At 33.5% G+C, this 15,162-nt stretch overlaps 1 protein-coding gene across 2 annotated transcripts in view; it reads left to right on the forward strand.

Annotated features, from left to right (window-relative positions):
- KLHL1 (kelch like family member 1) overlaps positions 1-4,678 on the forward strand; it is a 328,782-nt gene extending 324,104 nt beyond the window's left edge. For both annotated transcript variants that reach the window (XM_010978777.3, XM_064493097.1), the window contains one exon: positions 3,574-4,678. In XM_010978777.3, the coding sequence (XP_010977079.1) occupies positions 3,574-3,633 (60 nt within the window). In that variant the 3' untranslated portion in view covers positions 3,634-4,678. The remainder of the gene's footprint in view (positions 1-3,573) is intronic.
- The last annotated feature ends 10,484 nt before the right edge of the window (positions 4,679-15,162 follow it).

The raw sequence follows: 15,162 nt of genomic DNA on the forward strand, positions 1-15,162 counted from the left end.
TCAAGGAAGAAATACAAATGATCAATAGGCACATGAAAAAATGCTAATTATCAGAGAAATGCAAATCAAAACTACAATGAGGTATCACCTCACACCAGTCAGAATGGCCATCATTCAAAAATCCACAAATGACAAATACTGGAGAAGCTGTGGAGAAAAGGGAACCCTCCTTCACTGCTGGTGGGAATGCAGTTTGGTGCAGCCACTGTGGAAACAGTATGGAAATTCCTCAAAAGACTAGGAATAGACTTACCATATGACCCAGGAATCCCACTTCTGGGCATATATCCAGAAGGAACCTTGCTTCAAAAAGACACCTGCACCCCAGTGTTCATAGCAGAACTATTTACAATAGCCAAGACGTGGAACCAGCCTAAATGTCCATCAACAGATGACTGGATAAAGAAGATGTGATATATTTATACAATGGAATACTATTCAGCCATAAAAAATGACAACATAACACCATTTGCAGCAACATGGATGTCCCTGGAGAATGTCATTCTAAGTGGAGTAAGCCAGAAAGAGAAATAAAAATACCATATGAGATTGCTCATAAGAGGAATCTAAAAAAAGAAATAAAAGAACACAAATACAAAACAGAAACAGTCATAGACATAGAATACAAAATTGTGGTTGCCAAGGGGGATGTGAGTGAGAAGGGACAGACTGCGATTTTAAAATTTGTAGATAATGACAGGCATATGCAGAATAGATAAACAAGATTATACTGTATAGCACAGGGAAATATATACAAGATCTTGTAGCTCACAGTGAAAAAAAATGTGACAATGAATATATGTATGTTCATGTATAACTGAAAAATTGCGTTCTACACTGGAATTTGACACAACATGATAAAATGACTATAACTCAATAAAAAAAGTTAAAAAAAGAGCGAGTAAACTGTAAATAAATAAATAAATAAACGAAGAAACAAGAAATCCAGGAAGAATAAACAAGACACAGTGTTTTGGACTTGAGGTAGTAAATTGGTGAAAAACTAACAAAGTTTGCACAGCCTTCTTGGCCTTAAATTCCCTGTCTCTTGTGGTCAGGATGCTTTCCACCCTCTGGTGGAGAGAGGAGGGCATCATTTCACATGGGAGATTTATCCCCTGCTCTAAGGGGTCAAAGGAGGGTCATTGTGTCTCTCCTGCATCCCGTGTCTCCTGAGTACCTTTAATTCAAAATAATCAATATGCCAAAATAGCATGTCTTAGAGTGGCATATTCTGCTCCTCTTCACACTCAGGGTAGAACTCTAGCCTGAACAAGATTGAAGACAGTAAGAATGGGTGTAATTAAGTTGGTTGGAGAGATACTTATAGGACTTGATAATCATTCAGATGCCCAGTTGAGAGAAGTAGAGCTAAGGATCATGGATGTGCTGTAGTTTTCTGTCTTGAGTAACTGGGTAGGAAGTGGTGTCATTCACTGAAAAACAAAATACACACACACACACACATACACAAACTACAGAATATTACTAAGCCATAAAAAGAATGAAATAATACCAATTGCAGCAACATGATGGACCTGGAGATTACCATACAATGTGAAGCAAGTCAAAAAAAAGAAAGACAAATATTACATGATATAACTTAATATGTGGAGTCTAAAAGATAATATAAATATACTTATTTACAAAACAGAATAAGACTCACAGACACAGAAAACAAATGTATGATTACCAAGGAGGAGGAAGTGGAGAGATAAATTAAGAGTATGAGATTAACAGATACACATCACCATGTATAAAATAGATAAACAACAAGGATTTACTGTGGATCCCAAGAAACTATATTCAATATCTTGTAATAACCTGTAATGAAAAATAATTGAAAAAAGGAGTATATATACATATATATAACTGAATTGCTCTGTTATACACATGAAACTAACACAGTATCATAAATCAACTATATTTCAACTGAAAAAAAAACCAGAAATACAAAAGGAATAGTATATTTTTGGAAAAAAGAGCAGAGATTCTTTTTCAAACACACATATAAGCATTTATAGAGATATAGATGGAGATATAAAGTGAAAGTATTCACACTACATTTCATCTAGAAACAATGCGTAGTATTTTTCAGTATTGAATGAACATCAGTGTTTTGGGGAAGTATTTCAAAAATACAACTACCCAAGATTCATCCAATTTCTATTGAATGGTTGGGCTTGAACACACATACTTTGTAAAAGTTCCTTAGATAACTCTGATGTGAAACAATGCTTCAAAATCATTGGAAACTAAAAGAGAGACAATGGAAAGTGTGTGCATTTTGGAGTCAGAAATATTTCAGTTTGTAGACATTGATGTTATTGGATTGACATATTGTCTCTTGACACTCCATTCACACACCTGTCATATAGATGGGATTATGAAAGTGACTGTGGTGATCTATGAAAATTATTCTTAAACACAATATGCTACCAGTATATCACATGCCCCTTTCCACCTGTCATTTTGAGCAGTTTTCTATGAGAAAGACAGGAGATGTTACAGTAAATCAGCTCTTTAAAAAAATAATATATTAAATGAAAGGAATAAAAATAAAATCATATGGGTTTTTTTAACTTGCAAAGGGATGGCAGGTAACAATAACCACACTTAAAAGAACTAACAGATAATGAGATAATGGTGGTAATTTTCATATTTGGAGAGTGAGACCATGTCTTTTCTCAATCAGTAAGATAATGCATGTGATCTGAAGTTATTTTGCTTTTAGCTATTTTGTTTCTTACATTTTATTCACTTTCTTTACAGTTTGAAATAATATCCTGTAATTTCTAGTCTACCCTGATATTATTATGTGCATAAATTAGTCTTAGAAAACTGTAATAAAAATCATTGATATCAAAAAGCTCAAATTATCAAAATCTTGGCTTACCTCCATGGAATAAATTTTCACTACAAACTCTGTAAAATTATTGTTTTTAATATATTTCTAGCCAATTTCATATTCAGGATTATTAAAAATACCTCTGTTCTCATTTCAGTGACAGTCATAATGTGGAATTTTTTTAAGATAGGCCCTGTAGCAATTATAATTATAGCCTATTAATGACAAAATATTGAAGTTGCATCATTGTATGTCTCTGTTTACAGTGAATGAATGACACATTTAATTCAGTATAATGTCTGGGGAAATAACTTCACAGTGACTTCAGTGAGTGTGATGGCTATTTCATCTAAAACACATTCCAGCTCTCACTGTGAAATGCCACCAATGCACCCATTTACGCTCCAGAATAAATCTTTGCTGGAAATTTTTCTATAGTAGCCTTTATTTCACTAAAAATCATTAAAGAATTTATTACTTTTATTAAAAATTCCATAAATGATTGCGATTTTAAAATTTTTAGTATATGTACAAATTATTGCTGTTTTTGTAAACGCCATTTTCATGGTTTCCATTTTTATTGTACTGCTTGCGCCTAAATTGGGAAAAGATAAGCACTTTTATAGATGAGTTTTGTGCATATGAGTGTTTCAAATATACTCTAATTTGTGTATTTTTCTATGATAATAAAATTTTTCTCAAACTGTGTTTCATCTTTTCGACAGATGGCATCCTTGAATATCGGAAGGGCAGGTGCCTGTGTGGTAGTCATCAAGCAACCTTGACTTATTTTTATTTGAAGAGATTTTAATTGCTGGAGTGGTTATTTTTATATCAGAGGGCAAGAATGAGAACTTCCTGAGATGAAAACTCTTGAAGAACAAGGATTTTGGCAGATTTACCCACTGATGTCAAAAGAGGTAGAAGGTCAAATGGAATTATGGGAAACAAGAAAACATCAAACTTCTTTGGGAACATTATCTGGCCATGTATTAGTTAGTTCAGGGATGGTTGATTATTGGTAATTTGTTTGGTATTGTAGCATACAGTGACTAGAGTTACCAAAGTCTTAGTTTGTCTTGAGTAATTAAAAGGAGAGCCCGAGATTCGTGACATGGATAATTTCATAACTACAACACATTCAATTGTTTAACAGTCTGTGGCAATAGCCAAGAGGTTGCCAAGAATAGAAGACATGATGTTTCACCTGACAGAATCTGATTGATTTACTATTTTCCTAATCAGATGTGGTCATACCAGGAGGCAGAATGACATTTTATTAAAATAAACATGCTTCCTCCTCATTTTCCTTAACTACCAGGACAATTAGAGAAACAGATTCATGCTTGTCTCTTGCATTCAGAAAACAAACTGTCCTGCTTATCAAAGCTGCATATATCTTCCGAGAGGATGGTTGAATTTTAATGCAACTGTATTAGCAATTTGAAGCTGGCAAACACAAAAGATGGTTTTCATTAGGCTTGCCACATTGCTTTGCTTTTGAACACACTGAACCAAAGAATCAGTACAATTACAGGCTTTTGCCATATGAGTTCAGTGTAAGCATGGGAGCTAGTTATTCTGAATGTTAAATATATATCCATTGCATGTTGAAGTCCTTTAGAATTTTGTTCATGAAAAATATCTTAGAATTTTTAGAGAGACATCTATGACCCATTCATGTGGAGTGTTAATGATCATTGTTAGAAGGAAGGTAGGCTTCAGGTACTCATTCCCCACATGTCGAACTTGTTACATTGATATGCACATTATTTTATGCCAAATGTTTGTAACTGTTTAAAGCATAAAGTGGAAACATTACACAGTGCCCTTAATAGATTCATGTAAATTTTAAATACAGTGAATAAATAATAGAACATTTGCTTTTATCAGTGTATCTTTTTTCCATAAATTTTAGTTCAAATCTGAGTAAAAAATTAACAAGATATACTGGAGAAATAAGCAAGTTTTATTGCTTGACTTTTCAAAAATCAAGAAGTGTATATTTCCATCAAAACATTTGCTTATTTCTTCCTAAATACTATGCTGACAACCAAATGCAATCTTTAATTGTTGTTTCCTTTTGTATTCACTCACTTGAGACAGTTAGAAATAGTACTTAGAAAACGCAAATCCCAGTCCCATAGTGAATGCTGATAACTGTGCAGGAGCTAGAAAAGGCAAGAAAGTTCTTCTTTCTGAGTCATTGTAAAGCATGGAATTGAGTTTTATTGTTAGGTGGTGGAAGCATGGATGAAATCTAATAACCAAGGAAAATATTGATAGTTTGTGTCAAGGAAATATTAGGAAATCTGGTTTCCCAATATGTACACGTGATCAAATTCAGTAGTCCCATTTTATTTCAGAAAAAGTGATGTAATTATAAATATAAAATGTTAAGTAAGTATCAATTATTTTTAATTGTAGTTAAAAGATGCAGAGCACGAGATTTATCATCTTAAACATTTCGAACTATACAGACAGTATAATATTGTTAAGTAGATTCAATTTCTTTTCCCACATATTTTCTCCAATACATAGAACATACAGATAATATTAGCTGACCAGAGTGGACAACTTATTTTTAAAATGTTAAAGAATAGAGGGGAAGATAAAGTGATGTACAACTATTTTTTAACCAGTAAAGCCTTGTAGTGGTCATATTTTAAAACTTGGTTAAGAAATCTATCAACATTTTTGCAAATAAACAAGTTTTTTTTCCTGAGAGGGAATTTTACCCAAACAAATTTGCTGCAGACAACCAGCTGTTTTCCATATGTAGATCATATTAGCCTATTACTGCTTATCATTGTGCCATTTACTGAAAATTATATTTTCCACCAGTGTCACATGCTAAATGAATTCCAGGATTTACCATCTACCCTGCCATGACTCCAACCCAGGATTCTTGAAACTTACTCTGTCAACTGGTAATTCAGCACTGGTAAGGATATCCCTCCAGGGTGAAATTTCTGCTAAAGATAGGACTCACTATTTGGCTGTTTAATTAATAAGGCATACCTAAATAAAGGAAGTATAGAAAATATCACTGAGACTAGGCTTTTTTAAAGATACTGTTCCATTTTTTATTACATTTATATCAATGGACTGTAACAATTTTATAAATAGCACTGTGTAATCTTGGAATATTTTGTAAATGTTAAATGTTAATGATGACTATTAATTATAATAGGAATATCCATGCCCACAGGGGATTGGTTCCAGAACTTTCCCAGGATACTAAAATCTGAGGATGCTCGAGTCCCAGAGTCAGTCCTCCACATCAGTGGGTTCCACCAACCTGAGATTGTATAATACTGTATTTATCAAAAAAAATCTATATATAAGTGGACTCATGCAGTCCAAACCTATGTTGTTCAAGGATCAACTGCAGTTCAAAATTATTTATAAAGTATGCAATCATGTCCAAATCTCCATACACAGTATTGTTAGGCAGTTAGATAGACATGAGCACCGGGCAAGGGGAGAGGAAGCAGAAGGGAGCAAATCAGAAAATAATAGTACCCCTGTGCTCAGGATAAGGGGCTCCAAAAATTTTACTTTCTCTAAATGAAGGCCAGCAAAGAAGCTGGTTAGAATTTAATGCTGCGGCTGCGCAGTAGAGAGAAAGACCTGGCTTAACTTGACCCTATGCTCATTATAATGTAATTAACATTGCAATTTGAGCCCCCCCCCATAGGTTTCTCTGTGTGCATCATGAGTAAGAGCATGTGCAAATGAGATGGGCATGCCTCGGCACAAGGAACAGGAGCAGTAAATCAATCAATCAATCAGCCTGAACACCTAAAGAACATGAGCCATCAATCAATCAATTGATCATGAAAGTGCCCCCTAAGCCAGGCTATAAAATAAGAGAAACAAAAGAGCAGAGCCATTATTTTCCTCTCTTGGGTTGGCCCACCTCCATTTCTCAGGGGTAACTATATTTTATTATCTTTTTACTTTACTAATAAAATCTTCTGTTCATATCACATTTTCTGTCTCTTGTTACAAATTCATTTTTTTCAGGTTACAAAGAACCAAGGTATTGTATTTTCCCCCCACCCTCCTATAACAGTAGTACTGGATTTCTTTCTTTTTTTTTTTTTTTTTGGTTTCATATTAAAAGCCAATAAAACACAATCAATCTTACAATTTGAATAAAATTTAAAAAATAATATTTATAAGCTTCTCCAGGATAGATACTGGAAAAATAGACTGAATAAGGATAAAAGCATTAATGAAATCCCTTGAGAGAAATCTAAGGAGTTTAGATTATTAATTACATCATGTATAATTTGAAGAAATCATAAGGTCTATTTAGAAATAGAAATATACAATTAATCCACTAGAACCTGGGATAAAATATTAACTAAAAAATTAACATTTAAATATAGGTTAAAACATAATATTGAAATATCTATAATCTTATATTTTTAGATTGGAAAGTTACTATAAAAATTTAAGGGTTTTCAGCTTTTGAGAATTCTTTTAAACATATCCATGTTACTTGTTAAAACTGTGCATTTAGTTTTAGTGTTTTAAAAGAGATAAAAATTGCAATACAAATAATAAGAGAAATAAGAACTTAAATTAATCTTTTAGGCATGAAAGGGAACAGAATTTGCAACCCCAAAATATACCTCTTTGACATAAGGATTATCTTGAGCTGATTATTTTTTAAGAAAGAGCAGACACAGGAAAAGCTCAGAAAACTGAGTAGATATTTTGTTAGGGACATTTCCACTTATATGGGAAATCTCCATTTGTAAAACTGTCCCTTCTCTGCAACAGGAAGAGAATTAGGACAAAAATCTCTAGAGACTCTTGACAATGGAGAAGGCAAAGACCTAAATCTGCATAACCACTTTACCATTGTTTACTGTCCTTTCACTGATACTTTCCCATAATTGGCTTCCTCACATTCCAATATTTTCTTTTATCTTTAGCTTAAGATGTTATTTAAGGTGGTGACTTGGGCCATTTCAGAGAGTTACTCAGTTTTCCTGGGTATCCCCCATGGATATAGGAGGTACACACATTACTAAACTTCTGTTTGTTTTTCTCCTGTTAACCTGTATTTTATTAAAGGGGGGCCTCAGCTGAGAATCTGAAATGGTAAAGGGAAAATTACTTTTCCTTTCATACAGGCTACTTTGTTCATTTGTTTCCTACAAAAGTTTAACAATACTTTTTCTTATAAATATTACACTATTACCTTACTGTTATCTAATGCAAGTTTACATGCTCAAGGCTCAGTGAGGCCAAGCAAAACAAAACATTGAAGTTTGGAGCAGAGAAAGGTTTACTGCAGGACCAAACAAGGAAAACAGGTGGCTTATGCTAAAAAGAAAAAATAAAAAACCCGAACTCCCTGATGGTTTTGGGGGAGAAGTTTTTACAGGCAAAACTTTGGGTGAGGACTGGAGAGTGTACGACTTTCTTCTGATTGGTTGGTGGTAAGGTAACAGGGTGATGTTCCAGGAATCTTGTGCTCAGCCTGAAGTTGCCATTTTCCACCTGAATGGGGCCTTAGTTCCTGCAGAAGAACTCAAGAATATTGTTATGCTTATCCTTTGAGCAGAAACCAGGATTCTACTTTAATCTCTGCAACTATTGTTTCTTGATTTCTCCTCCTTTGATTCTGCATTCCCTTAGTTCCCAGATTAACAACTATTTGAATCTCTTTTTTGGTATTCAGGAAGGTCTGGGAGGCTGAATGAAGCCTATTTCCAACAAACAAGAAATGGGATACACTGAAAGAGTTTGTATCCAGGAATCCCACAGGGTCCTGCTCAGTTTCAAAGCTAGATAATTTCAAAAGGCCTAACATTGTATCATCTCATGAACTGTAGTTGCCTCATCTGCATAATTAATATTTTGTGACTATATAAATGTTGTATGCTGTATTTGCTTTAAGTTTCTATAATTCAATACTAACAGTAAATAGATCCTTCATATATACACAGATCCTAATTCAGCATTTTATGTGCATATGTATATATCATACATCTGGATATAATTGGAACATTTTTAAGTTATCATTTTTAGATTAATTTGTGGCTTCTGGTAATTGAAAATTTATTGACATTTAAGTTTCCTATGCTTGAAAATAAATGAAAATTAACACAAGCTACTACACACAAAAATATTTATTCAGAATATATAAAAAACACATCATGAAAAAAATCACTTATTTTATTTTATTTGCTTATTATTTCCATGATCAGGTATCAAACTGAGGCAGGAAGGGGACAGGACATAGTCATTAAAGGAATGACACAGTAATTAGCACCAAGATGGCAGAAAAGTCAACTCCCAATAGACCTTGAGTTCTAAGGCAGGAGATTTGATCTCCAGTAGACCTTGAGCTTCATTATATACATCATAATATTTTGGCATGGGAAATGACACTCCTGCAGGTACCAAATTTCCAAAGCTGGCCATAAAAGGTCAAATAAGAGGAGGGAATACCCGCTCCCTTCCCCAAAGTAGTTAGAATAATTGTCCTACTCATTATCATATAAAATTTTCAAGCCCACAAAAACTAACAACCCCACACCTTGTAGCTGCTCTCTCTCTTGCCTTCTGAGATGGCTTGCACTCTGTCTATGGAGTGTGTATTTACTTTTACTTTAACACCCACCCTCTCCTGCTTCATGGCATATATGGTCTTCTGAGATGGCCAACACTAAGTCTACAAAGCATGCATCTCTGAATAAATCTACTTTTACTCAACTATGACTTGTTCTTGAATTCTTTCTAGCATGAAGTGAAGGGCCCTTGCTTGGCAGTGCACATCCCAGGGACTCAACTGAGACCTGGGACACAGCCATACTCTTGTGTTCCATCTTTTTTTTTTTTTTTTTTTTTTTTTTTTGGTATTAAAACCCTACATGTATCAGACATTAGGCTCAGCCTACGTTACTTGCCCCCAAGTAGCTCATAGATGTGAAAGAAGACAAACTACTAAAAGAATGAACACACTCTAATCATATTGGAAAATATTTCCTGGGATGCTATGGGAAACATTTGATGACCATCTGACTTTATTTTGTAGGTATGATATGTGAATCCTTAAGGACAATGTTAAAATAATGCTTATTTCTTATGTCACTGGTACATGAAGAAATACTTTTTTTCCTTAGACATTCCTAGTCTTTTTCACCATCCATTATGCCTCTAAATGGTAGTGAACAAGAAGTATGGGGGTAGATGTGTGACAGTGTTGGGAAAACAAATTCAAAACAAGTGAATGAACCAGATTCTCCAATGCAGAAAGCCTCTCCACAAAAGTAGAAGAAAAAACTTATTATTGAATAAGCCTGACACTAGAATGTAATGCACATCACAGGCAACCTGGTAATAGGCTGCAAAGATGAAAAGAAATCTCACCCTTTTATGTGGCCAAGCAGATACAACCCAGCATACACATATTTTCAAGATACATAACATCTTGTTCTCAAGTAAGTGGACTGGAAAGAACCACTTGTCACACATAGTTCATTCTAACTTTGCCCAGTAGTTGGAATGACCATCTGTGTTAGCTGATTAGCTTTATCTAGAGGAAACACACACACACACACACACACATGCACACACACACACACCTTAAAACTCTATGACATGAGAGTTGGGAGTTGCTGTCTTCCTTGAGGATTACATTTCAATGAGGAGGCTTCCACATCCTTGAGAAAGACATTCCTAGGTCATAAAGATGAAAAAAGTCCTATCTAGTTTTTAAAAGTATATATAAACATTACAAAGAGAGGAGAAAATACTCAGAATTAAAAGTTTTCTAAAGTAAATGCTCTGAGAAAGAGGAAGGGAGGAAAATCTCTTCCCTTACTTCTGTTGCCAGAGAATAGGTTCTTGCCTCACAGAGAAAAAAATTCAAGAGCAAGGCATAGTAAAGTGAAAGCAAGGTTATTTAGAGAGATACACACTCCACAGACAGAGTTTGGTCCATCTCACTCAGAAGAGAAAGCAGTTTAGGAGATATACACTCCATACGCAGAATGTGGACATCTCAAAAGACAAGAGGGAGAGAATTCAAGAGATGTGGGGCATTTAGCTTAAGGTAAAAGTAGATACACACTCCAAAGACAGAAGCAGGCTTTCTCAGAAGGCAAGAGAGAGAGTGAGTGTGAGGTACAGAGTTATTAGTTTTTATGGGCTTAGTAATTTCATATGCTAATGAGTAGAAGGATTATTCCAACTACTTTGGGGAAGGGACAGAGGTTTCCAGAAATCGGGCCCCCGTTCACCTTTTGACCTTTTATGGTCAGCCTAGGAACTGTCATGGCACCTGTGCGTGTGCCATGAGGGTCAAGGTCCACTGGAAGTCTAATCTTCCACCATCTTGGTTCTAACCAGTTTGTCCTCAATTGCAATGTCATTCCCTCATTAGTTACACCCTTAGTTATTGCTTCCTTCCTGTCTCACTTCAACAAGAAGAATTAAGCCTCTTAGTTTTCATTATATTTGTCCTTAGGATTGATATTAGTGTATTTTCCCCTAGTTGTTTTTCTATCTAATTGGAAAAGATTTAATATAGTCCCTGGATATGCAACTTTATTATCACTTAGGAGCTTCTTAGAAAAACTAAATTTAGTGCTGCTTTTTTACGAGCTCCTGTTTTTTTTTTTCCCCTTCTTTTAACAAAATACCAAATGTGACTTGTTAAACTTTGAGAAATACCAATTTCAGTCATTATGTCTCTGCAAACTCAATTTCCCTCTCTGTTTTTTCAATAAGGATATCAAGTAGGGAGTTAGCAATCCTGTCTACTTCTCATATTTAACCCAAGTCTACAGAATAAAGTTTAATAGAAATAAAAGGAGTGTTTTAGTTCTCATCTGCTTTCACTTTGTCTAATTTTTTTAATTAGTTCAGAAACTAGAAGGGGAGAAGGGTGCTATTTATTGGATTTCCCTGTAGCCCCAGCAGAGAAATAGCTGGGTGAAATGGGTATGTAATAAGCAGAGTTTCAATCACAAAAAGCTATAATTTTTAAAAAGGAAGATGCAAGAGAAAGTAGATCATACACTCATACTCTGCCCATTGTCTTATAATCTATTTCAGTATTACTGAGACTGGAGAGGACAGAAATTAATCCCTGGTCTCAAGTAGCCAAATTTCTGGCTTACAATCCATCAGTGATTCTTACTAATCTCGATTCTCTTGAGATGAATGCTAAGTTTAAGTTTGCTTGGGAAGTAACACCCTGCTTGCTTATATTAAAAAACAAAATTCAACCGAGTAAATCTGAACATCTAATTGGCTTTGTTTAATGACTCATGAATTTAGCAGCAAACTTCTAGCAACCAGATGGGAGCTCAGAAGAGGCTATACAAAATGGAAAGTACTTATGGGATGAAGGTGGGGCCAGGGAAGTATGAGAAAAAGAAAGGAAAGGATTATTTTTAGGTCAGGGCATCTTTTTCCACATGAATTTTAATAGGCAGATTGCCTCTTCCTCTCCTGGGGAATGATGGAGAAGACCCATTTGACAAATTACCTCATTGGCAATGATCAGAAAATTTCAAACTAGTTGATTAAGATTATGTCTCTGAAGAAGGTCAAAATGCCAATTAGGTTAAGTATTAAATCTAGCTTTGGTACCATGGGTTTTGACACAAGTGACACCATTTGAGGCCCATGATTTTCTTTTTAACACTTGGAAGGGCAAACCTTCTTCCCTGCTTACTGAGGAATTCGTATTTTCAAAACCTGTTAGAATTGCTCTATAAATGATGGAGAAAATCAAAGTCATAGCAGCAATGCCTTTTGTATTAAACTGAGGGATACAATTAAGATGGCTGTATTGTTAAAAGATAAACTGAGGCATATTAAAAATTTTAAGAGATTATTTGAGCAAAAATTGATTCCAATCAAGCAGCCCCAGACTAGAAGTTGTTAAGAGCTCTGTGCTAATAGGAGCTAGGAGAAGGACACAAAGAGAAGGTGCAAAGCAAAGAAAGGAGATTACTTGATTGGCTGTCACTTAAAGCTGAATTAGCTGTGATTGGCTGTTCCTAGTGCTTTGATTTTGTAACCTTGAGGCATTTACAGGTTAGATTTTGGTTTGCTTTCATAGACTGCCCTCATTAAAGCCACCTCCATCTAATGGCCTCCTTGTTTAATTAATTTAACAATATTAACAAATTTTGATGTATTAGAAGCTCAACTGTAATTGACTGAAGATTCTAATTTACTGAGTAATATTAATTTTAGACTTTAGATTAAAAAATTATTTGGAAGGGTAAGAGAAATGTGACAAAGATTATAAACAACATTTGAATATAAAAAAACTGAACCATTGACTTTATAAATTTAATTTTATATTTATTAGAGTTGACTAAAGTTTTGAAAGGTTTTCTGTCTTAGGATAAGTACTTCACAAGCTTAAAACACAGGCATGTTATATTTTTGAATGTAGATTAAAATGTTGGAGGGAGTATAAATAAGCTATAAATGAGATTGATTGTTTAAGGAAATTTAATGTGCTTTAATTTATATGAGTACATATTAATCAAGGGGCCTGTTAAAAAGGATGATTAATATTTCATAGATTTATAACTAAAATAACAAGACTTTGAAAGTTCAATTTTGAAACTTAAGGAAAATATGTTTGTCAATTTAACTAGTTTGAAAAGTTGATTTTTATTGTATGAAGAAAATAACTGATAATAGTCTTCAACATAAAATGCACTCATGCAAAAATGAAAAATATTAACATTTATTAAGTACTTTCACATCTATTATTAATTCATCATTACCTCCATATTCAAAATAAATTTCTTCAGTTATACTCTATCATGAACTAAGAATAAAACTTCATGATATAGATCTAACAATCCATTTTATTAAATATGCTAAATTAAATATAAAATTGTGAGAAAATGCTTTAAATTGGCTCAAAAATTAAACTAAGTTATGGATCTAGATTACTTCCAGTAGATAATATAAAGTGTTTTATTGTATTTAGATAATGTTATAGTCATTATACCTTGACATCTTTACTTAATATAAGTGTATTTTTGTTCTACCTCATTTTCCCCCACCGTAGGACAGATCATTTCTGTTAAGATATTTGAAGGTAATTTCAAATAAGCCTATTTCTACAAAGTAATAATTCAGAAAAAGTTGAGATACTTTGAGATTATGACTATTTGGAAATCCACGATTGTTATATCCCTTGCCCCCCTCATGCCCAAAAATATTGAAATCCTTTTTAAAATAATATATATTTGAATGTCTATGTAGTTTTGAATGTCCTCTTCCTTTCCATCACTTCTATTATCAGATATAAATGATACATGATAATTCGCTGATACAATTAACACATTTAGATATTAACTAATAGAGAAAATGCTTACAGAGAATTTATTTTTAATTTAAATCTTTTGAAAAGGGGAAATAGATTAAAGCTAGTTTGATGTTAGTAAAATAAATAAATAAATAAAATAAAAGAATTCCTACAGGACTCAAGAAAATAGAACATAAAGTGTACACATTAAGGAGAATAGCCAAATTGCATGTCCAACCACTGCCTTGATTGATTTTTACTCTGATCTCACCAAATAACATTTGCAAAAGTAACCATGGAGACTAAAAGCTTGGCTAGAGGAATTGAACTAGCAAAGTAATACCAAAGAATATAATAAAAGGAAAGCTAAGGTGATTTCAGAGTCAAAGAGGTGTCTTATTTTGACATGTAAATATGCTACATTAAGTTTTCTAGATCCTAGGAAATCAACAGCATCTACCTACAATTAGGAGGAGTAGGAACAGAAAAGTAAATTAACCAGTGAACAAAATGTTTATGTTTTGATGGCTAGTCTCCAGTTTGCTATGTGTTTTTTCTTATCAAGTGGTTTAACACATGTAAGAACATTTCTTTAATAAACACATCACATTCTTAGATATATATTCAGTAGAATAAATCAGATCTATGGTCATAAAATATTATTTTAATGATTTTTTTTCACTAATGCTATTAATTTGAACAGAACACCTATCATAACAATTCAGGAATTTGCATAAAAATCTTTTTCAATTGGCTTCACATTATGTAAGCATATGGAAATTATAGATTCATAATAAAACAATAAATAATTATCTATAATTTATAGGACAAAGATAAATTCAGTATATTTATAGGGCAACATATTCATCTGTCAAATATTTACTGAATACTTTTTTAATGCTTGAAACCTACATTGGTGTTGGAGGCATAATTTTAAACAAGTGTTTCTTTATATCCAGAACAGTGAGAAGAATCTTACTTATAAGCAAATAACTCCTGTACC

Source organism: Camelus dromedarius, chromosome 13 (genome assembly GCF_036321535.1).
Source record: "Camelus dromedarius isolate mCamDro1 chromosome 13, mCamDro1.pat, whole genome shotgun sequence".
NCBI classification, from domain to species: domain Eukaryota; kingdom Metazoa; phylum Chordata; class Mammalia; order Artiodactyla; family Camelidae; genus Camelus; species Camelus dromedarius.